General features: G+C 40.3%; 1 protein-coding gene across 4 annotated transcripts in view; it reads right to left on the minus strand.

Moving 5' to 3' along the window:
* Positions 1 to 25285, minus strand: part of SBF2 (SET binding factor 2) — a 430203-nt gene that overhangs the window by 29547 nt on the left and 375371 nt on the right. The window contains exons 28-34 of one of the 4 annotated variants that reach the window (XM_031941974.1): positions 21970 to 22110; positions 20973 to 21068; positions 18990 to 19064; positions 16726 to 16910; positions 12540 to 12716; positions 7503 to 7604; positions 6715 to 6900 (exon numbers count right to left, since the gene is read on the minus strand). In XM_031941974.1, the coding sequence (XP_031797834.1) occupies positions 6715 to 6900; positions 7503 to 7604; positions 12540 to 12716; positions 16726 to 16910; positions 18990 to 19064; positions 20973 to 21068; positions 21970 to 22110 (962 nt within the window). The remainder of the gene's footprint in view (positions 1 to 6714; positions 6901 to 7502; positions 7605 to 12539; positions 12717 to 16725; positions 16911 to 18989; positions 19065 to 20972; positions 21069 to 21969; positions 22111 to 25285) is intronic. The other 3 variants (XM_031941976.1, XM_031941975.1, XM_031941977.1) reach the window with 3 other exon arrangements.

The raw sequence follows: 25285 nt of genomic DNA on the forward strand, positions 1-25285 counted from the left end.
CCATTGTTGAAAGCAAACGAAGCTTCCTGTAATGACATCACTTTAGCCAAACTGTCATTTGGAGGAGAAACTTGCCAGATGTTGCTATTATGAAACAGTGATTTAGCATTTGTAATTCAGCTGACACCTGGAGCTATTGGCATCAACAATGGCTTTTTATGCCATGAGGCAGTTCTAATTTAGGAGGCAGAACCTTGTGTGTTTTCTTTGTAATTTGATTTGAATTCATGGATAAGCTCAAGTAGTACTTCACTGGATTGCTCTGAGGCTTCCGTATGCAAGTCCCAAAGAGTTAACTGGGGGAGAAAAGAGTCAAAGGGAGATGTTTTGTGGGTAGTGGTTTCTTTCACACAGCCACTTCTGGCAGCAGACTGCCTAGGACTGTGATGTCTCCCCGAAGGTCATCCAAAAGGGGGCCCAACGAGGCACTCCTCCTCCTCCTCCTCCTCAGACCAGCCTACGAGAGACGATGGAACACCACCTTGGACACTTTTCACCCACAACCCTCCTGAGCTTCCACTGCTCCACTCCAACATAAAACACACAGCCATTTGAAAGTCCCACAACATTCTGGGGTAGCTAGCAAATAACAAAAGCACATTCTGAATGCTCTGACTAAGGAGGCCTGCCCACTCGGTCACTGCTTGCTTTTGCTGAAGTGATGCTTACAGGAGTTACTAAATCAAAAGAGGATTTCATGAGACTTGAGATTATGCTGAAACGTCTTTAATCCTGTGAAAAGGCAGCTATCCCTATTCTTTCATTGTGTTTGGTGAGCCATCAATATGCAATATATGAAAAACCTTGTTTTTCATCCCAGAGTCAAACCTAACAAAAATACTCTTTTCATATGGATTTTTTTATATCAATATAACTGCCACCTCATAGTTATGGTCTTTAGATCAAGTCATCTGGTCTCTCTAGGTCACAATTTTGCCATCTGAAAAGTGAGAACAATAAAATATTTAAAAATGAGATCCTTAGGGCTGTCATGAGGCACAAATGAATTAATGTATTTAAAGCACTTAGTAACTATAAAGTATTATATTAATTTAGTAGAACCAATAATGGGGAACATCTTTAGCGTCCAAACAGCTCTGGATTATGCCTTACTTAACATGAATGCTAAGAGATGTTTGCTTCTATCAGGAAGAATATTTAGCATCATGTCCACAGAGGGAGTCAAGTTTTCCATATGCTCTCGTGTGCAGATGATATATTGTACTAATTTTGGACATCAAGGCTCAGAACAGACCCTTCTAAATAGATTCATGAACATTTTGTAATATATTTATATTGTCTGAGATCATTTTAATCAGCATGTATATATATATATATATATATATATATATATATATATATATATACACATATATACATACTTTGATTTTATTTGGTTCAATGAGGAAAACTTTGGGCATTTTTATTAGTCTTGCATTAAATATATAAATTAATTTAATTAGTATTGTCATTTTTATTATAGTAAACCGATCTATTCACAAACACAGAATGTTACTCCAATTATTTGGGTCTTTATTTCGCTCATCATAGTTTTATAGTTTATATGTATTTCCAACTAAATTTCTTTCTTAATGACTTCATCAGCTCACATGGCTTCAATTATCTTAATGCTCATGATTCACAAATTATTATATTTAGTATCAATCTTGAACCTGAGCTCTAGTTATGCATAACAAACTTCTTATTGGATATTTTAAACTAGATTACTATTGGTATCTCAAACTCAACATGCTTAAAATAGAACTCATGATTTTATCTTGAGAGAAATCTCTCTCATATTAAGCTACTTATTAAAATTGGGGAGACACAGATTTTTCCATATCTGAAGCCCATTCTCTTAAGGACAGGGCTGACAAAAGACAGGATTAACATTCTCCTCATTCTGGGTATCATTAGAAAAGACTTTCAGTCTAAAATGAATTCTTGCTCATTGTGTTACACTCAAGCTAATTTGCCAGAGGTAGATCCTTTGTCTAGAATGCCCAAGGCTGTGATTGGTCTGGATGTAGAGGCAATCTCTTTGTCCAAGAGCAACTGATGCCACTCTCCCAAGCCCCTGATTAGAATAGGTCTATCTGTCACTAACTGTTAACCAATCAGAGTCAATGGTCACCTGCTAGAATATGCATTTTTCTAAGGGCATGTAAGCTGTGAGCATATTGCTATGATTGCCTTTGGTCCAAGAGATATAGGCAAATGGTCATTCCTTTTATTAATATAATGCTAGCATTACTAGTAAAATTATTAACTGCCCAGTAATTATACCTCTCAAATTTATTAAACATCACAATCTCTCAAACCATCACTCTTTTAAATTTCACTGTTTACTATCTTCCCAGTCCCCTAGGTTCACCATATTGAAGTCCCCCTTCGAGCTGTCACTGTCACTCTTACCACATATTCAACAGGCTACCACATTTTATCTGCCCCCAAATTATTTCTGTCCATCTCCTTTTCTTTTCTGCACTGACATGAACTCCAACATTATTTAGATCCTTATGACCTCTTACCTTGACTATTCAAATAGCCTCCTAATTGATTCTTTTCTGCTTCACATTCCTCCTTACTCAAAAATATCTGCCACAGTGATTGTGCCTAAAATGCAACTATGGCCATGCGTATTCTAGAGGGTTCAAATACAAACTCCTGTGCTTGTTTGGGATTTACAGCTCTTTACAACCTGGTCTTATTCTCTATTTCAAAATTTGGGTATCAATCCTTTTTGCTCACCATGATGAGGTTTAGATTTGGGGTGCCCAAATGAAATTGGAATTTCTGGTGGTCAGGGAGTTAAATGAGGTCTAGTGGAGGCGCAAGAGTCCCCTGTAAAAGAATTTACAGACCCGAAAACCTAGATTGATAAAAGACATTTATTATGGGGATTGGAAGTAAGGTTAAAGTCTAGTTAAGGAAATAGGTGAGAGTAAAGAGGCACCAGAAACAGTATTTCAGTGGGCAGAGAACCTTGGTGTGCCGAGCATTGGGCTGGCATGTTTGGAACCTCTGCCAAGACAGGATTTTAGTTTGGTTCTTTTTATAATGAGAGATTTAGTTAAAGGAGCCTGTGAGTGGAGTCCCAAGTTGGCTCAGATTGGATGGGGGCTGTGAGAGCCCAAGCTGGCTCAGATTCATTGGGGGATGGGGCAAGCCGGGATCTTCTATTGGAATTCAAAGGGGTGCTTTTGATCAGGATTTGTGAATCAAAGGTCCTAGATTCTTGAATTGATAATGCATCAGCCCCAGGGGCTGGGAGCAACCATTTGCCCAGTTCTAGTTTTTAATGTTCGATTTTCTTCAGTTAGCTTTTGTGTCTCTTTTTCCATCTGATCAATTCTACTTTTCAAGGTGTTATTTTCTTAAGAGAATTCTACTTTGCATTTGGCCAATTATATTATTCAAGAAATTATTTTCTTCAGTCAGCTTTTTTCCTTTCTTTTCCAAGCTACTGACTCTCTCTTGTATAGCTCTCGTTTCTTTTCCCAAATTTTCTTCTTCCTCCCTAATCTGCCCTTTAAAATTCTCTCTGAGTGCGTGTAAGGAAGCTCTTTGGGCTCGAGGCCAGTGCGGTCAGTAGTTGCGGTTTCCCACGCGGACACTGTATCTCCCCCGCATTGGGGCTTTGGCCTTCCTTGTCACCACAAGGTGTTGTGGGTTTCGGCGGGTGTGGTTCTCGTCTGTTTCTTGCTCACTTTCTTCCTTTGTCCCCCTCCCCCATGCTGTGACTTACGGCTGAGCTCTGCCTCGGGGTAGGGCTGCTCTGCCCCACAGCTCTGAGCCTGGCTTTGAGCGCAGAGGCCCCTGGGTTGGTGGCCCCTCCGGCTCTGCTCGGAAGCTGGGCCAGGCCCCAGGGCTCCGCTGCCGATCGCGGGGAGGAAGCTCCTCTCACTGGCCGTCCTAGAGCGGCCCGAGCCGGTCTGAGCACTCCTTCGCCTCTGGGAGGCGGATCTTTTCTTGAAGTCTGTCCGCTCTCTCTTGGCCTGGAGACTGTTTCATTTGTCAGACTCTGGTCAAAGGGTTGGTTTTATGTGGTTTTAGAGGGAAACTGGGAAAGCTCAAGCAGCTTCAGGCTTCCCTCTGCCATCTTGTCTTGGACTCATTCTGGCATTCCTCTCTGGCTCTTCCCCTGACAGTCCAGATGTTCTCCCCATCCTAACTCCTAACTCTTTCAGCTTCCTCTTATGTCCTGTATTTCCCCATCAGAATGTGAGCCCTGCGGGGTAGGGGCTTTTTTTTTTTTTTTTTTTTTTTTTTTTTGCCTTTCTTTGTATTGCTAGCACTTAGCATAGTGCTTGGTACAAAACAATAGCTTAATTAACGCTCGCTGACTTGGTTTAATATATAATTCATTAAGAATTAAATTCATAAATACTCACAAAAATGGTAACAATCTACACAAGAAAAACCAAGCAGATGAAGGATACCTGTTGTCCAGACAATAACTTGCAAGGAGGATGGAGACCTCTCTGTACTGGTCTAACAGTACACATAGTCTGGAAATACGCTGCAAATAATGTTCACAGAATTGGAAAGCAGAAAGGAAGCAGCCTGGATTGAGTTTTTTTGAGAGACCCTTTTTTTCAATATCAGTGTTCTTCTGGTAATGCTACATAGCTGGGAATAGGAGAAATCACCATTTCCAACAAATCAAAATTGTATATCTCCCACGTGGAGAAGTGTGTGGTAAATATAAATGATCCATAACAAGTTAGAAATGACAAATTATATGTAAGAAGTAGCATAAAAGATATCAACAAAGAGATCTCTGGTGAAACAAGGGCGTGATCTAGCTACAGAACAAGAAAAATCATTAGAAAGAAAAGGACTTTGGTACTCACATAGTAATAAAAAGACCTTAAAGAAGACCTTTTGCAAACAAAGTGGACCCCATGTCTGTGATGTTTGGGAGGATGTGGACAAGAAAAAGACAAGGTGATATGGTATGGAGGATTGGGAGTTGCATCATTAAAGGGATCCATCAATTAGTGTTTTAGTGCTGAAGTACTGAAATAACAAAGACAAAACACATAAAGAGAGAGCAGAATGTAGAAGCTACAATACTAGATTGAGGATTTGCTACATACCAGTTAGATGATCTTAGGGGAGGTACAGACCCTAGGGTCTTCTCAGAATTTCAGTTCCTTATCTGTATTTTAAGGGGATTAGGCCAGAGCCATCTCCAAAACTCAAATACTAAAACTGATTGCTGTCTACACCTCTGGGATTCCATATCATAAGACGTAATGATTATTTCATTGTAATTTATATCCTATCACTTTTTAAAAATTAGCTTTTGGTGTGTCGGATTACCTTTAAATGCACTGGCCACATATTTCCCCCTCCTCCCTTTTTGATAACAACATTTTAAAAGGACATCCAGGGTTCTAAAACATAACTAATGTACTTAGGAGACAAATATGTTGGAATATATGGTGACAATTACTTTTGTATCATAGTCTCACATTTTTTTGAATCAGGCTTGGAATCTGGGCCATTTTCCATTGTTTAGCTTACAGAATTTTGCAGTTTTCAGTTCTTTCTTAAACCAGACCTTTTATTTATATGTTTAGCAGTATCTGCATTCAGCTCTCCCAGCAGTGGAGTGGAAAAGAGCACTGGAATGTGCATCAGAAGACTCAGGGCTGAATCCTAGCTACCATCTATTTCCTCTGGGCCCTTGGGCTAGGAACATCTCCTCTCCTCAATTTCCACATACATAAAATAAGATAGTTGGTCTAAATCATCTTTAAAGAACCTTTCAGTTCTAACTTCTTTGTGTGTATGAATTAGACTAACACTTATTTTACAGAAGAGGAAAAGTGAAAAGGAAGGGGGGAAATGACTTGCTTGAGTTCACATAGCCTACTAGTGCCTAGTTCTGTATTTAACCCAGGTCTCCTGAATCATAGTCTAGGGCTCTTTCCAGTATAAGACACTATTGTGGGCTTGAGAATTAAAATGTCCGTTGACATTTTCCTGAGAGGTCAGCAAAGATGATTTTACAGAAAACAGTTCTGATCTTTATCTCCTGGCCAAAAAAAAAAAAAAAGCTACTTTCAGGAAGACTGGGATTTCCTTTGACAGAAAATGGATGTTCTTTTTGGATTGTTTGTTTGTTTGTTTGTTTTTGGGGGGAGGGAGGTAATCAACTGTACCAGATGCTGCTTACAATCAGTTAGAATTACTCAATAGACATTTTCTTTAAAAAGCCTGTTCAAATAGTTTTATGTCAATCAGCCTTGTTCTGAAGGCCAAGTGCCTGTTCTGTGACATGAAAACATTTTCATTTTCTTACTGATAGAGACATCAGAGATGTCAGAGGCTTATTTTAATCATGACTAGCCAGTGTCAGCTCATAACTTTCTTCAAAAAGTTCAACAATTTCATTAAGTTGATAAACTGAGGCAGTTACTTACAGCAGTGGATAAAGCACTAGGTCTAGTCAGGAAGATCTGAGTTCAAATCTGGTTTTCAATATTTATTGACTGTGTGATCCTAGGCAAGTCACTTAACTTCTGTCCACCTCCCTTTCCTCAACTACAGAATGGGGATAATGATAGGATCCTTGTGAGGATCAAAAGAGATAATACCTGCAAAGTACTTAGCACGGCACCTGGCACATAGCAAGTGCTTCTTCCCTTCTCTTTCCTTTCCCTTCCCTTGAAGACCCAACAAGTTCGGCTGTACCGTGATTACCTGGTGCACACAGTCCAAGAACTGCAAGAAGATGGGAGCAAAGCCACTGCCCTGACAGTTGAAGGTCAAGTTGCTCCTCTGACTGAATTTATGGCCAAAGGAGAGCCACTCTTTCTCCACCAGCATCCGGAAGCCTCCCAGAGTCCTATAAAATGGATCACTGAGCAGCTGGGCGAGGGAGGACACCTAGGACACAGTCAGAGACAGGGATTAGCAGCAAGCCTGAAAAAGGTTCCTGAGCTCCACAATCAGGCCCTTGTGACAGAAGGGCTATTACAAAGTAAAATAAACAAGCTGTGAAATCATTGCCACTAGTAGATCAAGTTCTCTGCAACAAATTCATTTATGCATTTTTCTAGTAAGTTGTAAAAACTCAAAATCAAATTTGACTACAATATTCTTTTCCAAGAAACACGAAATTTGAACCATTCCAGAATAACCTCACCTATAATTAACAAATTGGCTTATGGTAAAATCATCTGTTTTTTTTTTTTTTTTGTTTGTTTTTTTACCAAAGTTTAACTAATAAGTAAAGGAGGAGCACACTTCCTCTGCCCATACGGGCCATGCTGTGAGGAAGCTGTCCTTGAGTCCAGCTCTCTGACTTTGGAGGCCCTCTGTTTGCCCTCAAGATGCTGCTGTTTAATTGTGCTAAAACTCCACAGCCTGAATATTTGTATGGAAAAAACACATTCAAAACAGGATTTCTTTACTCGACAGACAATTAAACTAAGCTGACACTCAAATATAAAGTTAAAAACAGTATAAAATTCATGCAAGAAGTTTACTTGGGTGGTGATATCCCAGCCATCTTCCAAACAGACCAGGACAGAGGAGCCACTCTCTAGCACTTCGGCTACAACCACAGCCAGCAGCAGTATCCTGTGGAGCTGAGAGATGGATGGCAATGAGATCGCGATTTAACAGAGCACTATGGCACTGGCAACTGTGGACACAGATTTTGTGTCAACCTGGGATGTGACATGTTATTGTGCCATAAACATGGCTAAGCCATCTGCATGATGCAACCCCAGGAATGTCTGTACACTGCATTATTTCAGCAAAATCAAGATAAAATGCATTTTGTTTGAATGTCTGCTTTTAAAATTTCCAAATGAGGGAATTTGACCACAAAAACTTCTTGTTCAGTTACCCATAGCACACCTCTAAGTTTGGATACGCCCTCAAGGATTCTGCTGCTAGAATTTCAAAGCAAGGTTTGAGATGATCTTTGCATTTAAGAAATCTGTCTTGCACATGCTAGATGATTATGATTTTAAAAATGCTTCCCATCATTTTAGCTGAGTACTGCTGAAAATATTTTGTTGATCATGAAAATTATTATGTAATCAAATGGGAAGAAAGCTTTCTCCATTTGTTCTTAGTGATTATACTAAGCTGACTCAAAGCTCTCTTAATAAACTGATGACTTGAGCTCAGTAGGTAGATTTTACAGTGAATATGCCTGGGCTGGCCAAAGCCAAGGAGACATTTAAAAAACCTTGATCTGTGACCTGTGATCCCCCTGCACTGGAGATTCACTCCAGTGACTATAATTGCTCTGTGCCGGCCCATCCAATATGACTTTTGCCTGGGTCCTCCCGTAAATTTGAAACAGAGTTTCATCCAACATTTTAGAAGCCTTCATCACTTTCTTGGCAGTACAATGGGGGGCTGTCCACATGTACATATTCTAGTAAGTAGGAGTGGCCCCCCAAACAAGGCTGGTGTTGCTTTTTAAAAATTTTTCTACCAATTACATGTTAAAACAATTAAAAAACATTTTTTAAGTTCTGAGTTCTAAATTCTATCCCTTCCTCTATTTCTCTCTCCCTTCCCTCCCTCCTCCCTGAGATGGTAAGCCATCAAATATAGGCTACACATGTACAATCATGTAAAACATTTCCATATTAATTATTTTATATAAGAAGACTAGAATAAAAGAAAGTGAAAAGTAGATGCTTCAATCTGTCTTCAAACAATATTTGTTCTTTATCTGGAGGCAGACAGTGTACTTTATCATTAGTCCTTTGGGATATTTTTTGGATTACTGTATTGAGAATAGCTGAGTCATTCACCATTCTTCATCAAACAATATTGCTGTTATTGTGTATAATGTTTTCCTGGTTCTGTTTACTTCATTTTGTATCAATTCATATAAGTCTTTTCTGTTGTCATTTCTAAGCAGAGAACGGGGAAAAATGCCCTCCTGTACCTGAACATCTATCTACCCAACATGCCTGCTAATCTTTTGCTTGCCACAATGGTTATAATTCTTTTGGAGTAGGTATTGGAGTAGGTATGTCCATGAGTTCTCTGTTAAATTTTGTCTGAGTGCAGCCTATGAATCTGTTATTTATTATTCATACTATGATTTGCTGAGGAGTTAGGTATTGAGGGAACATAACTTTTCTAAAGAACTGGGGACTGAACGTACCAGGGACTGACAGACAAGCCTGCATGTTGAATAGGATGCTAAGATAAATTTGAAGGTTAAAGCATAGAGCTTGGGAAAGAGATCTTAGGTGATATCCCAATTTTGGGGCAGTCTGGTTGGATATGATATTTGAGTGCAATTGTAAAGAGAAGGGGCGAAGGTGGAAGGAGGAGCCAGGAAAAGAAAGAAGAATTCTGAAGGGAGAGGTAGAGGGTATTGAAAAGAAAATCTATTTCCTAAAGTTTCCAAGGGCCAGCTCTACACATGAACATGATCAATTCTGCTCCAACTTAGAATTATTTTCTCTTGTTATTTCTCTTGCCCAGGAGAAGGGCTATCTAGGAACAAGCAAAAAGTATTCTGAATGAAGAGTTAAGTAATTAAATTCTCAGACATAATGTAATCTAAAAAATCTTTTTTGAACATCATAGAATAGATGAATCTTATTTTGGTTTCCTTCCATTTAGCTTATGATCCATATCATCTAATGATGAAAACCATAGTTTTGGGCAAAAAAAAAAACTAGTGCTAAGACTTTCCTTGAATTCATTAATTAACACTCTCTTTTCTACCACAATTTCTTTTTTCTTAATGAGTGGACTACACCTGCTGCTTTCATAGTCCTTCCATGTCCCTCTCTTAACTCATAGAATCTGACATCAATAAGGACAATTTTACTGCCATATCCAAAGGATTTTTCTCTATCTTTAATATCATTGGCCCTTTTCAATATTTGATAGTACCGATTTTCTTCTCTACTCCCTTTCTGGAAAGTCTATTTTATTTTAAGCTTCCATAACATTGCTCTTTCCAGGTTTTCTTTCTTCCTCTCTGATCACTCCTCTTCATCTTTGTTAATACTTTTTTTTCCTGCCCCGAATGTAAATGTGTATACAAGGCCCTCTTTTCAGTCCTTTTTGCTCTACATTCTTGTGCTCAAAAAATTTATCTTTTTTTCACATTTTCAACTATACCTTTATGCTGGTGATGTCCCATTTTATAGGTTTCAATCTTATATTTACAACAACTTAAAAGCCATTTCAACTTGTATGTGTACATTACAAATTCAACATGCTTATAAGGAAAGTCAACTTTCTGCCAAGATTGGCATCATGGTTCTTGGGGGGCACATCCAAACTTAGGTGTGTGATACGGGTAATTGATGTAGTAAAGGAGACTGAGAGGCCAGAGAGCAGGAGCTGCTTCTCCTGGAGTTAGTTTTAAGGGTGGTGCTGCCATTAGGGCAAGGCCAGGTTTCTGTTAAAGCCAGGAGATGAAGGCAGTGCTTGTAAAGCAAGTCAAAGAATGAAGTTTTCTTACAATCAAATGAATATCCCATAGGACACAAGAGACAGATAGAGGCTGATGAAGGACAGAGACCTAGTCTAAAGCTGAGTTGGAGAGGAGAAACCATGGGGCAGGAGCTGCGGGCAGGAAGGCATCTGAGAGTAACTGAACTGGGCAGAGGGCACAGTGATGATGCTGTGCGAGGGGCTGGGAATGGCGGCGGCGGCAGGACGAGTCAGGTTCAGCGCTCTAGGGAAGCTGGGGAAGATCGTGTAGAAACCTTGGAGTGGAGAAAGCAGGGCAGCCGCTACCATCCGTCCAAGTAAACTGTAAACTGTCAAGGGAGGTAGTTTGTAAACTCCAATGGCCAAGCATGGGCGGAGCATAATGTCCTCTAAAGGTCTCTTCTATTCTTAAAATAAACAAGGGGAAGCTAGGGGGTGCAGTGAACAGGATGCCAGTCCTAGAGTCATGGGGGCTGGAGGTTAAAACTGGTCTTAAACATTTACTAGCTGAGTGACCTATAGCAAGTCACCTAATCCTGAATGCCTCCCAAACCCAACCAACCAAAAGACCTTTATCTGATCCTCTGTGCGTTATCTCCTGAAAAAAACAGTCTATTTTCACTGCCTCTTTTCCCTCATGGCTCATTCATCAGCCTGAAATACGAATACCACATCCTGCCGAGGCTGCTCTCTCCAACTGCACAATTTGTGACCCACCACACTCAGTGACTCTCCGGCTCTATCACCTTTGTGCTAAGCCCTCCTCAGCCCTACACGGACTCCTTGGCCACTCCTTCCTGGGATCAGAAGCCAGGGCTCTCCAAGAAGAATGCGAGTCTCAGAAAACTCTCTTTTCCCCCCTCACAGCTTCCATTCCTACCCTTACGTTCCCTGGTGTCTCAGTGCATAGAGATGTACATATCTCTATCTCCAATTCCTTTCCTTACCTCAGATTCCTCCTTGCTAGCCAACCCCCTGCCGGACATCTTCACTTTAATGTTCCCCAGGTATCTTAAATGCAGCATGTCCAACATAAAACTATTCCTTTTCCAGTCTTTCCTTCCTATCAAGAGCTTCACCAGTGGCCAAGTCAGTTTGTAACACTTGATTTTTCCCTCCTCCTCACTCATTCTACCCAATCAGTCAGCCATTCTTGTTGATGCTCTACAATCCTCACTCATGTGACCACTGCCCTAGTTCAGGCCCTCATTACCTCTCATCTAGATTCTTCTAAGAGCCTCCTTCTTGGGTTTCCCTGCTTCCAGACGTTCTCCTCTCTAACCTACCCAACCACCAATTATAGAATGTCCCCAAGGCACAAATCTTACTACACCATTTCTCAAAAATCTTTCTTCTCAAGAAAAATTTAAAGGGACAGTTTTTACAGTCTGGCTCCAGACTACTTTTCCAGCCTTAGGCCATAGTTTTCCCTTTCATACACTAGATATTCCAGCTCAGCTGGACCACTAGCTGTTTTCAGAATTTAATAATCCATCTCCTATTTATGTTACTTGCATAAGCCATCCGCCATGATTGGAATGTATTTTTTCCTCACCTCCATTTTGTACCCATGATCTTTTTAAATTTTCCCTAGTTGTAAAAGCCCTCTTTCCCTTCAAATTACATTCTATTTTTTTGCACATGTATATATTGTATATCTCATTAGAATACAGTTTATACTGTATCATTTTTATTCTAATATCTTCAATGCTTACCTATAGTAGGGGCTTAATACATTTTTGTTGAATTGGATTTCATTCAGATTTCCCCTTATTTTCTTGCTGTCAAAATGATTTTAACCTTTTTTTCTTTAGCAGCATAAGAGGACAGAAATATAACTTAGGCCATGGGGTTAGAAGAGGGGTACACCCATCTCTTGCCATGGCCAAATTTTGTTTTTTTCTTTGGGATTCCCACAAAGGTACTCAACACTAACTTGTAGATTGTGAATGGTTTTCAAAGATTGATGTTCCCTAACTAGCTTACCCGGAAGCTCGGGATCCAGTCCTTCCTAATGCTGATCCTAGTCCTCTTAGACACAGAGGATTTGGGCATCTGAGGGGATTCAGAAGGAACCCGTTTTACCAAATGATTACCTGTGGGAACCATTCGGAGTCTCCTAGTGCCTTGAGGAACGTCACTTCAGAATCAGTAGGAATAGAGCTGGGGATGCAAGCCCTCATCAGCTTTTTAAAGCTGGCTTTCACTTGCCGGATGTCATTGAATTCAACAGGAACAAACTCACAGTTTAAAGTAAATTCTAATTTGAAACCCTGTGAACAAAAATGTCAAAAGTTATTCAGAAGAAATACTGAATTATCTAGCAATGCTGACATTACTTGATGAACTTCAACAATATTATTAGCATATTGTCTCAAACTCCAGTCCTAAGCATGTGGATATGCCTCAGAAGAAATGGGAACTGGTATGGCCAATTCCAACTGCTGTACAGGAAGTGTCCTTCAAGTCCTACAAATACAAGGTGTTCCAAAGCTTGTACAGGTTGAGGTGACCTCCTCCTCCCTATGTCACCTGTGTCATTCAAACATGAAAAACTGCTCTCAATGTGAGGTTCTTAAGAGAGGGTTGTTAATGTTGAGTTGTTTCAGTCAGGTCTGATTCTGTGTGATCCCATTTGGGGTTTTCTTGACACAGATACTAGAGGGGTTTGCCTTTATCTTTTCTAATTTATTTTACAGATGAGGAAACTGAGGCAAACAGGGTGAAGTGACTTGCCTAGCATCTTGCCCAATAAGTGTCTGAAGACAGATCTGAACTCAGGTCTTCTTGACTGCAGGCCCAACACTTTATTTACTGGACTATCTAACTGTCCTAAGGAGATGGAGGAAAGCTGAAATATTAACTGAGTTCTTAACTATCTAGTCTTTAAGCCTGTTTTCAACTGGCTGGGTTTAATCTGTTAGTTTAAAATGGGTCAATTAGCAGGAAAAGATGATACAAGTAAACAGGAAGGAATCCTTTAGACGGTTGTGCTACACCAATAATCTGGGAGTGTTAGCCAAGAATGTCCAAAGCACCCTTAGGTTAATCCTAAGGGAGGATATGATATTGCACCTCTCTAAGCTGGGAAGAGTGTTATATCAAAAAATATTTCATAAAAAATTACACCGCTCCTGCAGTGCACATTTTTTGGAAAGCCAGGGAGCAGAAAATAATAACAATAAATGATAGCTCACATTCTCACAATAAGATGTGCACATATTATTATTATTTTATGAAGGAGGAAGCCAAGGTCCATCGGGGTGAAGTCACCTGCCTGATGCCCTTGGCCATGTGAACCTTGATCTTCTGGTCTCCTGTCCTGGCTTGTTTTCCCGTCCTATATGGCAGCTAAATGCCAGCTAATAGGTAGGGTGTGGCTAGTGAAGTATCTACCTTTCAGCCCTGGATCCCCCATTGTAGGTTATAAAACATTTAACAAAGGAAGTTGCCTTTTTAAGATACTCATTCCATCTGAAACATTTTGTTTCATTTTGTTTTAAGGGATTCTTTGGATTATCCCACTTAGGATACTTAATTACCTGTGTGAGCTGGCAGACAAGTCACCTCCTGCTTCTGTGCTCAGTTTTTCCTCATCTAGATGGCTCCTTACAATTTTTGATCTATGATGCCATACAAATCACCATTCACTAAACTCATTTATTATGGAGAAATACTGAACTGATGGATGCCCTATTTAGAATGTTATTTCACAATTGGAAATTAATTTCAACTTTAAGATTGACTACTTTGTCCTAGAAGTCTCTTAATCCCATCTGCCAGGAGATATTTTAATTTTAAAGCTCCTCCACCATCATTTTACAAGGACTCATTTACTACTCTTAGATGAAAACTACTACTAAGGTCACAGGTCGTTTTCTAGGATGAGTGTTTTATTTTGGTCCCTTTGGAGCTAAAAAAAAAAAAAAAAAAAAGTTCAAATTTAACTTCAACATTCTGTTTCCCAAGTTGTGTACTAATATCAGACTGGTGTGGGGCCTACAGGGCACTCTGCAGGCTGCCACGTTCACAGAAGGGCAGCAGGGCACGTTTGGGAGGAATGCCATACCTCTCCTGGGAGTGCTGCTGATGGAGAGGGCTTCATGTGTTGAAGTGTAACTGTCCGGGACGAATAGTGAGACTGACACTGGGCAGTGGGCTCTGCAGCTGCCACTAGGACAGTCTAAGTGATGGGGCTCCTTTCCAAGAGAACAAGTGACACTCTGCTGTGGCCCGTGGCAGCTGAATCATATTGATGAAGTTAGGCTCTTTCTTAGACACGTCAGGGTTGGACTTCAATGGGAAAACCTCTTGTCCGCTCCCTCTATCACTGATGGGCCCCACTGATGAGAATGCTCCGCTTTTGGCATCTCACTAGCCTGCCTTGCTCCTCATCTGTTATGTGAATGAAGCTGCAGGGAAAGGGGGTCAGCAGGTGCCTCTGCTCTGGCTCTGACTCTCTGCTCTGTGTGATACCTGGTGTCCCAAGTCTGTCTCAACTAACAGGTGGCTACTTGGAGACAACTTTCCTTGGGATCTCATACTGAAAATTTCTTGGGGACTCCCCCAGTGAGGGGGAATTTAACTGAGAGAAGGAACCTACTGCTGTTGGAAGACATTTCTCATTTAGGGAGGACTCCTGGTGACTGCCACAGAATAATAGCACAACAAAGCCAGGATCGGCTCTGAGCCCTGGATGAAGGAGAAGAGAACATGCGTATCCCTGAATACATAATACACACTAGCTTTGCAAAGGGTTTTATGTTTTTTTTTGGTAAGGCAACTGGGGTCAAATGACTTGTCACATGGCTGTCTGAGGCCAGATTTAAACTTGGGTCCTCCTGACTCCAAGGCCAGTAAGCTATCCACTGGCTTGCCCCATTTGCAAAGGGTTTTCAAAGAACTTTATCAGTAAAAAACAACAACAACAAATCTTTTTCCTCCTCCTTTTGTCCCAAGAGTCTAAGGACACAGATATCTGCTAGATGTCTCTTTACAAATAACAGATTCTCACAGAAATCAAATCAAACCAAAAGTGATAAAAAAAAAAAAGTATGTTTAGAATAGTGACTTTATTTTGCCTTCATGGACTGCTTTTCTTTAGGTCTAGCCTGAATATTTTGGACTCTGGGTACATGTTTATTTCCAAGGCTCATGGATATGTAAATATACACACATACACAAGATACTTTAATACCTGAAGTATTTTTGTGGCTCTAAAGCAATGAGATGAATAGTGTGTAGGTGTATTCAGGCAGGTGCATGAATGCACTAGCCATAACCTGCCCTAGGAGACTAAGGCCCAGAACAACTAGAGTTAGATGGGTGGTGCAACATGAATTGTTTTTTTGCTTCTGCTATGGAATCGCCATGTATCACCTACTTAGTAAACATACGCTGAATAACTGAAGGTTAGCATAAGCATACCCAAATTCTTTGGGGTTTTGGGCCTGCAGAGCATGCCCATTCAGGAAGGCTACCTCACCGACACAGGTACCTAGTCCTGTTCCTCGCACAGTCACTGCTATGGCTGGATTTCAAAGCCTCAGTGCAGATTCTACATGTATAAGCTTAGAATCAGAACCCTGCTTCCCTGGATAAGAGACTTCAAGGTAAGACACGTTCCCCATCAAATGATAATTAGAATTGTCTTGATCTCCAAACTTTTACATTATATCATTTTAGCTCAGTCACTCTTTGACAAAATTAGGTCCTACTGGGTCCCAAAAGAGTCATGGATATGTAGTTAGAAGTCCTAGATTCAATATGTTAGCATGATACATATATTAGCTATCAGAATTGACACAGACTCATAATCCTCCCCAAATAAACATGTGCCTAATACATGTGTGTGTATATGTGTATAAGTGTGTTTATTTTCACTGCCTAACAGTGTCATTGGGTTCTTTCACTTTACCTTTCTAATGTTTGGTTTTTTTATCTGTAAAATGGAGATAACAACTCTTGCCCTGCTTTCTTCACAATGCTTTGCAGAAATTGAACAAAAAGAATAGTTGTGAAGGGCTTTAAATATGAGCAGACAGTTATTTGTTATTTTAAGCCAGTGGTACCCATTATTTGAGAAGGGGGCTGGCTGTTTGGGGTACCCCAGGGTTTCACCAGGATCAGAGTCACTAGGTAGGGCTCACTATCTGTAGAACACCCCAGGACATGCAGGGAAGCTGGACTAGAGACACAGGCTCACAAAGAATGGCATCTGAGTTAGACGTAGCCCCAAGAGCTGTCCTCACTTTTCTGAGTGATAAAGAGAATGTTAGTTACCCTTAGCTGTGATTTTTCGCCAAATATGTACAGGGCAGCTTGGCGCTTCAGGAGCTGACTCTGTAAGTAGGCATTGTTGCTGAAGGATGTCCCATGATCTTTGCCTGCCAGCCGGGCGCCAACATCGATGAAGGATGCTGGAGAGTTGATAAAGCGATTGCTGGAGCGAAGGCTTGCCCAGACACCTTTGCAAGAGGCACAAACATTACAAAACAGGCTGGATGGATGCAATTATCTTATCTGGAAATCATGTTGACTATGGAACCAAAAGCATGCACTTTGTACACATTTATGAAGAGAAGAGACCAACATCAATTTTGTCTAGCTAGATGAGACTAGAATCCCAAACAGGATTAACATATTCTTACAATCAAAGTTTTCCAAAATGAACTATAGTACTTGGGAAGAAATAGATAAAAGTTATTTTGATGGGTGAGTTCCTATCCTAATCACGAATCAGGTCCTCTTAAGCTAGTTATTTCACTGAGCCTCAGTTTCCCTATTTACAAACCAGAGACACTAGGACTTGAATTGCCTACCTCCCAGGGTTATGTCAGAAGGCTTTGACAACCTCAGTGCAGTTCAGACAGGAGTCCTTATCGTTAACAACACAAGAGGCTTCTGTGTAGGTTCCTCGGATGCACCCAATAGGTGCGTCACTCAGCAATGCTATTTCTGGCATTCTACAGGAGCATAGCTTCTAGAATTTTTAAGGCTCTGGCTTGGGAAAGTTTTTAGCTGAAGAGTTTGATTTAACTCCTTCTGAAAGCTGAGTGACAGCTAGCTTCTCTGGAGCTCCAAGAGCAGTTGGCTTGTCACGGGAACAGAAAGAACAAAGATTTGGCTTGTGCGACAGAATTATACAAATGTCTGTCTGGGAATTGGAGGCTGATAAAAAGCTTGTCGGAAGAAAGGCTAGCTTATGCATCACCAGTATAGTGATTCCTGGGCAGTGTATTCAGTCTGGAGACTGGGGAAAAGTGGAGCTAGAAGTAAGATGGTGCTCTGAGAACTTTCCCCTCCATACTTTCTGGGACTGATGTCACTAACATTCTTCCTGCCACACTTGGAATTTCTGATTTTAAAGAAAGGTACAAAGACCTTGCTGGATTGGAAATCAATCCCCTTGAATCAATCATAAAGAGGTCATGGAGAGTCTGAGATTTTGAAGATGAAAGAATTCTCTCATTTTCTTTTAACCTGAAATTTCTTAAAGCCTAGTAAGCAATGATGGCTCAAAATTCCACATTTTGTTGAAGCTGGGGAAGAAGACAAATCCAAAAGGAAGGTCAGATGCAGAAATGTAATAAAAGAATGTCCACTCTTAATAACTGAAGAAACCTATGTAAGTCTTAATTTTATCTTCATTATATCATTTGTCATTGGGAATTTCTTTAGACAAGGATATTACATATTGAATGAAAAAGACAATTTGTCATTTGCTTGCTTAGGTGTCATGGGCATCTGAGTCATGTTGCATCTCATCTCACATCATGGGGCAGTGGGGAGAGGGTTTATTTCATATATAATCAGCACATCCAAAGCAACAGCGATATTTGCTAGGCACACAGAGACAGCAATGTTTCTATCAGTGATGGGGTGACAGGGATTCTTGGCCACTTCGAGTGTTCCTTGCATTCTTGAAAGGGTCCTCTCTGACAGGCATCCCACAGGGCTCCCTTTCTACAAACCAGAGGACAACCTGATAACCCCTCACATACCTCTCTGCCTGTGAGGATGTTCTGGAACCTGAGAAGCCCCCTCAACTCTCAGAAAAAGGCTTTCTAGTTAACATCTGCCCCACCAAAAAAGATGTCCTCAAACAGGAGGCACTAAGTCTGCTTTAGGTGCCATGCTAGTGGAGGAAACAGAATGGGAGCTGATAAATTTAGAACATGGGTAAAAATGCTTTTGGACCTGATCTCTAATTTCAGTGATGTAGAGATCTCATGGTGAGAAAACGTGCTCTGCCAGTGAACACTGGAAACTGCTTTCCATCACATGGCTTTGGAGAGGCACCTGGGGGTCACGGCCAGAAGATGCCAGAGCTGGGCCTAGAATCCATGGCTTTCTGACTCCTTTGTTGGCTTTCTATCCAGTATGTCATGCTGCTTTTATATATGTGAGACAAAAGGGACGTAAATCAATGCACAATGAATTAAATGGTGAAATAAAAATAGAAGTATCCCTGTGGACATATAAAAACATGCCAAATATGAACATGGTGGACAGTGATGAATGGTTCAGAACATAGAGAACTGTACCTTGATTATAGACTCTTTCCTTAGCTGTTGATTTGGGGTTTGTCTGAATGAAACATTTATCTCTGTGCCCAGACACTGGTAGGTAGAATTAAAGGTGGGAGAAGGCATGGGATAGGCAATGAAGCAAAAGTCACAGCAGAGTGAGAAAGAAAAACTGGTTACTAATTTTCCCAGGAATTTAACACTGAAGAGAAAATGTTATGAGACATAGTAAAAAAGTACAAGATTCAACTCATCCCACACTAAAAGATGAACCACACTCCTATGCAATGAAATTTCAGTACCTATTTTTTCAAAGGTACCAAATTTCATAAATAGTCCATGAAACTTAAAATGGGTAGTGCAACTGAGAGGCGCCATTATTGAATTATACCAAAGGGAACCAGATTCTTGGGAGCTCCATTCAGCCAGAAGCACATTTCCTCAATAAAATAACCACATCTTTTTACAGCTTCCTGGGCTGATGGGGAAATGTCAGACAGCACAACTTAAGGAGGCCGGTATAAACCAGAGCTGTACAATAGGCAAATTGGGATGAAAAAACCGTAGAAGATTCAGGAACCACTTGGTATAACCAAAGACATGTTTGTTAAAAAGCACAACAATAACGACAACAACAACAACAAGAGCTTGTTTTAAAAATAAATGCCTTTACTCATAAGCTGCATCTCTCTGTTATAAATACAGAGGCATTTATATCAGCAGCATGAAACCATGATCCTGTCATTATATCTACAAGTGCTCTAGGGAGGCCCCATATTTGATATTTTTCTTCAAATACTTATTTGTACCAAAGTAAGAGGCAGAATTCGAGATGGTTCTTCTGCATTTCTGATAGAAAATGGATTTTATAACAAGTGACCATACTTGAATGTGGGATTTTGACCATGGGGAGGTCTCTATGAAGCACAAAAATTACGGTTAGAAGCACAGCAGCAATGGAATGGAAAAAGTGCTTTTGAGGACCTGACCCTGGGCATAGTGAGCCTGGCCAAATGGCCTGGTCAATAAGCCAGTTGCTTTCTAATGATGTTTGATGACTTTTGTAACACTAGAAAGGGGCTGGAAGACCATGAGAGTATTATCAAACAGGTTGACAATTCAATTTAGCCATAGTCTTGGGCAGTAGGTCTGTGTTCATTGATACACAGAGGCCTTTTTCAGTCACTTCTTCATGATCTGAACTAAGGGAAGAAAGAAGAAGAAAATGGGAAACAATTCCCGGCTCAAAGGAGTTGTACATGTGTGGCACAAGGCAGAGGGGAGAAGCTTGGGTGAGGAGCTTGTTTCCTTGATCCACCTAGAGAAAAAAATGGAGCTCTTCTCCCCTCTCTTGGGGAAGCACACACTGGTGCCTTTGGGACCCTCAGGACTAACTTTTCTTTTCTAAACTGCTCTCTTCCTTCCTCCTAACATCAGCTGCTCTTTATGAGGAAGGAGGCATTTAGCAAATAATCCAGCATGCAAACTTTACTTTTATAATGACACCTAACCCTCCAAATCAGAAGCTCAGAGGTAACAAGGTTCAATGTCTGTGGTCTCTGCTTGGCTACAGGTTGGGCCTGGCTTTCCTAGTGACTGAAAATTGGGACCACCAGGGAGCTCTTAAGTTGAGTCATTCTTCAAATTAGGTCATTTGGCCATTTTTTAAAGTGATTTCCTTCTCCCCTCCTAGATTTTCTAAATGTCCTCAAGTAAAAAAGAATAAATTAATTAAAAAATATATATTATATATATATATATAGGCAGGCCTCAGATTATGATACCATTTGGTTTTGCATTTCAACTTGTCTCTTAACATTTTATTAATTCATCAAGCAATTATTTACAAGAAAAAATAACTATAAAACATGAAAATTTAACAGAAATAAGGTGCTCCATGGAGACAATTAACTATGAGCTTAAGATTTCTACTTTCACTTTTTAAGGGCTATTCTGTTTTTAATTATATCAGTGCTCAATTATAAAATTAATCTTACTAACCTCCTCGGGTAAAGCTATTGGATGGATTTACATCCAAATGTCCTGGCACTACCTGCTTGAGCACAGTGGACACTCCTGAAGTCTTTCGCTCAGGGCCTAAAGTCAGCCAAAAAGAAGAATAAAAACTATCACGTTGTTCAAGTTAACATTACGCAAATGACACATTGTTCTCTTCACGTATAACATATCCAATTGCTGCCAAATATTGTACTTTTTAAGCACCCAAAGCTGTATTAGGGATAATAAGCAGATACGGTTACTCTCTCAGAGATAATGTACACATTTGCAAGATTATGGAGGGTTAGGTCTGGCTAATGCAGCCAGAGAATTCAATGATGAATGCAGCAAAGCAAGCATGCTTTCTAGATGGTGTTACTTTACAAGGAAAGCCATCTTCTGCTGGGCTGATTCAAACAGGTGATTCTGCCAAGTAGACCAACTTTTCAAGTCACATGCGCCTGTGTCTAATACATCAGGGTTACCTTTACATGAACCTATCGAGTTTCATCACATGATAACTGAAATAGAATATGAATGTAAGTCTCAATGGCTTCATCCAGATCCAGCTGAAACATACTGAACTGCAAAACTTCATCTAAAGTAGAGGCAGTAAGATGGTGCAGTAATTGAGGAGAGTTGAAACTACATATATGATAACGTGGATACACATTCCCCTATAATTTCTGTAGCATCATCCACAATTTGGATTTGGATTTGGAATCACTTTATAAAATTTCAGTTGACAAAGATTCTTACTTGAAACAAAACAAATCTTGTCCCACTTTCCTACTCTTTCCCTCCTCGTTCCAACTTTTAGAAATTACGATTACATCTGGTCACTCCCGACCAGAACAGATAACAAACTTCATTTCTAAGCAAGCTCCCAGGGCCACCTTGTTGAGAGGAGCAGCACAGATCACTAGGAAAACTAAGAGGCGAGTGATTCCGCATCCTGCGTGCTCCATCTTCAGGCAGAGCCGGTTCTAAGAGATCTTACCTGGGGACAGTGCTAGGGCGGGCCTGACAGTTAAGGTGTTACTGCCGCTGAGCTTCTGGTGAACCGAGATGGCATTCAGCAAGGCCTGCAGGTATTTCTCCTGCTCGATACTACTAGAAGTTTCCAAAGAGGAGGTGGGAGCTAGGGGAGAGAGAGAGGGAATAAAAGGTCAAAGGGGAGAACAGCACAAAGTATTTGTGGGCTGCTTATTCACACTCATGTCAAACTCAACTTCCTATCACAGATTAAACACGCTGGACCTCAGACTACTTGAAACAGCCCCATTTCAAACAGAACACAATCTATTCCCAATGAGAGTCTCCTCTGTTTTGTCATCCCTCATAAACTCAGCAGGGCGAGGGCAGCTGCACAGCGGGGCTAGTCACGCTGTCCCACGCAGGCTCTTGGGCTCTGAAGCAACTTGGCCCCATGAGCCTGTGAGCCGGGCGGCACAACCGGGCCCTTCCTGGTCGGGCAGCTGCTGCTCCCCAACCAAACCGGCGCGGCCATGGCAAGGCACCCGCAGTGGGCTCGGACTGAGGGTTCCCGGGGCGGGAAGGGCCCTGGAGGAGGAGCTACCGGTCCCAAGGTGTGCCCAGGGCGAGCAGGGACTTCTCCAGGCCTGGCTGCAGTTTCCCTGTTTGTTACAGAAGATGGCTGAGACTTACAGTTTCCAATACCCAATCTCTTTTCAAGCTGGGAAGAAAAGAGGCTCATTGAAGATTCCTATCCCTCCCCAGGGCTCTGTGGATAAGGAAGAGCTGCTGCCCTCAGCAAATATTAGCAAGTGCCCTCCTCTCTCTCTAAGGGCAGAGGGGAAAGCAGAGCTCACCCACAGGGAAATGCTTGTTTTATCTGATCTGAAGTGTTGGGGCTTTTCTCTACTGACCACAAATCTAGCCTCTGTCTACAATTTTCACCTGCCTTTTAAAAAACTAAGAAAGAAAACAAACCAAAAAAAGGTTTTTTTCCATTTAAAAGTGAAAAGTATTTAGATGAAAGAGGCACTAATTCATTTAAAAGCTTACACAATAAATGCTACCATCATAAGCTTAAGGAAAGTATCACCAGGAGTTCTGTAATGACTCAGGGCTGTTATGTAACTCGGACATACTTATTTGCTGTTATAACTACAATGTAGCTTGGGAGAATTCCACAGGGGCAGCAATTCAGAGAAGTGAATTACCTAAAATTACAAAAATGTTCAGACTTCAATACACATAGTCTTAAAATATTCTACACCAGGAACAGAGGATGTCTTAACTTTCATCGAGCCAAATTAGACCGAAGGAGGCAGCTGACCTTAGAAAGAATACAGAAGGACGCTAGAAGAACTAAAGATAGTTTAGCTAGCAAGGAGATGGCTGTAGAGAGAATTGGTGCCCACAAATTGCTTCATTCTTTCTTTGGGGTAAAATGTTAGAATAGAGTTTCTTAGCCTTGCTTGTCGTGGACCATTTTGGTAAAGTCCGTGAACTGATTCCTTCTCAAAGTAAATTTTTAAAATGCACAAACAAGGATAGATAGGACTACAAGGAAAGTACAAGAAAAAAAATTGAAAAAAATTAGTAAAATAATTTAAAAAACAAATTCATGAATGCCAGATTAAGAAATCCTGATTTAGAGAAAGGATCTCATCCTTCATTTTTTTGTCTGGATGGAAACCGGTGATGGGTACTCACATTATTTTTTAAAACTTAAAATTATTATTTTTTTTGAAAACAGAGATCTGCCTTTTCTCCCTCCTAATGTCTACCACCACTAAGAAAGCAAGAAAAGCAAAGCTCCTGATGCAAACATGCACAATTAAACCAAATAAGTTCTTGCACTGGCCACGTTTTAAAAAAAAAAGTCTCAATCTATACTTGACTCTAGGAGAGGAGCTTCATCACGAATCCACTGTAAATGTGGTTAGGCATTTTCTGATTAGAGTTCCCAAATCTTTCAACGTTGTTTGTTTTTACAACCCTGCTGCTATTATTTAACTCTTCTCCTAGTTCTGCTCACTTCTTTCTTCATCAGTTCAAATAAGTCTACACATGTTTCTCCATCAGCATTCCTTCTAGCACAAGAGTATTCTATTACATTTATGTACCATACGTTACTTCTTTAGCTATTCAACATTTGATGGGACCCTCTTTAGCATCCTTTTTTTTTTGCCACTAAAAAAAAGTTGCTATAAATATTTTTGTACATAAGTCCTTTTCCAATTTCTTTTGGGACCACAAAGACATGATAGTGTTATTTTTGGGTCAAAAGGCATCATTGCAAATTGCTTTCCAGAATGGTTAGAATAATTAATAGTTCTATAAGAGAGAGTACTTATGTAGCTATTTCCCCACAACTTTTCTAGCATCTGTCATTTTTTTTGTTGTTGTTCTGCTTTGCCAATCTGATGGGTATAAAGTAGAACCCTAATGGTGTTTTAATTTGCATTTATCTATTAGTGATTTAAATAACTTTCATGTAACTATAAAAAACTTGGATTTCTTGCTTTGAAACCTACCCATTTATATTTTTTGACTACTTGTCAATTGGAGGACAGCTTTTATTCTTATAATTTTAAATCAGTTCCATACATATATTAGAAATGAGACTTGGGGCAGCTAGCTAGTACAATGGATAAACCACTAGCCCTGGAATCAGGAGGACCTGAGTTCAAATGTGGCCTCAGATACACACAGATGTGTGACCCTTGGCTAGTCATTTAATCCCAATTACCTCTTTCCTGCCCCTAAAATAAAGAAATGAGAAACTGATTAGAGAAATTTGCTGTAAGGTTTTTCTCCCACTTTCTTACTTCTCCTCTAATTTTAGCTGATTTGATTATAAAAATATTTCTTAATTTTATGTAATTAAAATTGTCCATTTTCCTTCCTGTGAACCTCTCTCCTTTGGTTATGAACTTCTCCCCCACCCACATTTAATAAGATATTGGTCATATACTTTTTTGCTCCTCTAATTTATCATATCAGGCTTTATGTCTAAGGCACATACCCATTTGTAACTTATCTTGGTTTATAGTGTGAGATGTCTGTCTTTCCCTAGTTCCTGCCAGTTCCTGTTTTCCAATTTTCTCAACTTTTTGTTAAATAGTGAATTTTTGTCAAAATAGCAATTTTTCAGTTCATCAAATCCCATGCTACTGTGCCTGTGTTTGTTTCTGTTAACTATGTATACTTCTGTACACTAACCTGTCTAATGATCAGCCTGTTTCTTAAGCAGTATCAAGTTGTTTTGATAGTGCTTTACAGTATAGTTTGAGATCTGATACTGCTAGACCCACTAACTTCCCACTTTTATCCACAAATGTCCT

Source organism: Sarcophilus harrisii, chromosome 6, assembly GCF_902635505.1.
Source record: "Sarcophilus harrisii chromosome 6, mSarHar1.11, whole genome shotgun sequence".
NCBI classification, from domain to species: domain Eukaryota; kingdom Metazoa; phylum Chordata; class Mammalia; order Dasyuromorphia; family Dasyuridae; genus Sarcophilus; species Sarcophilus harrisii.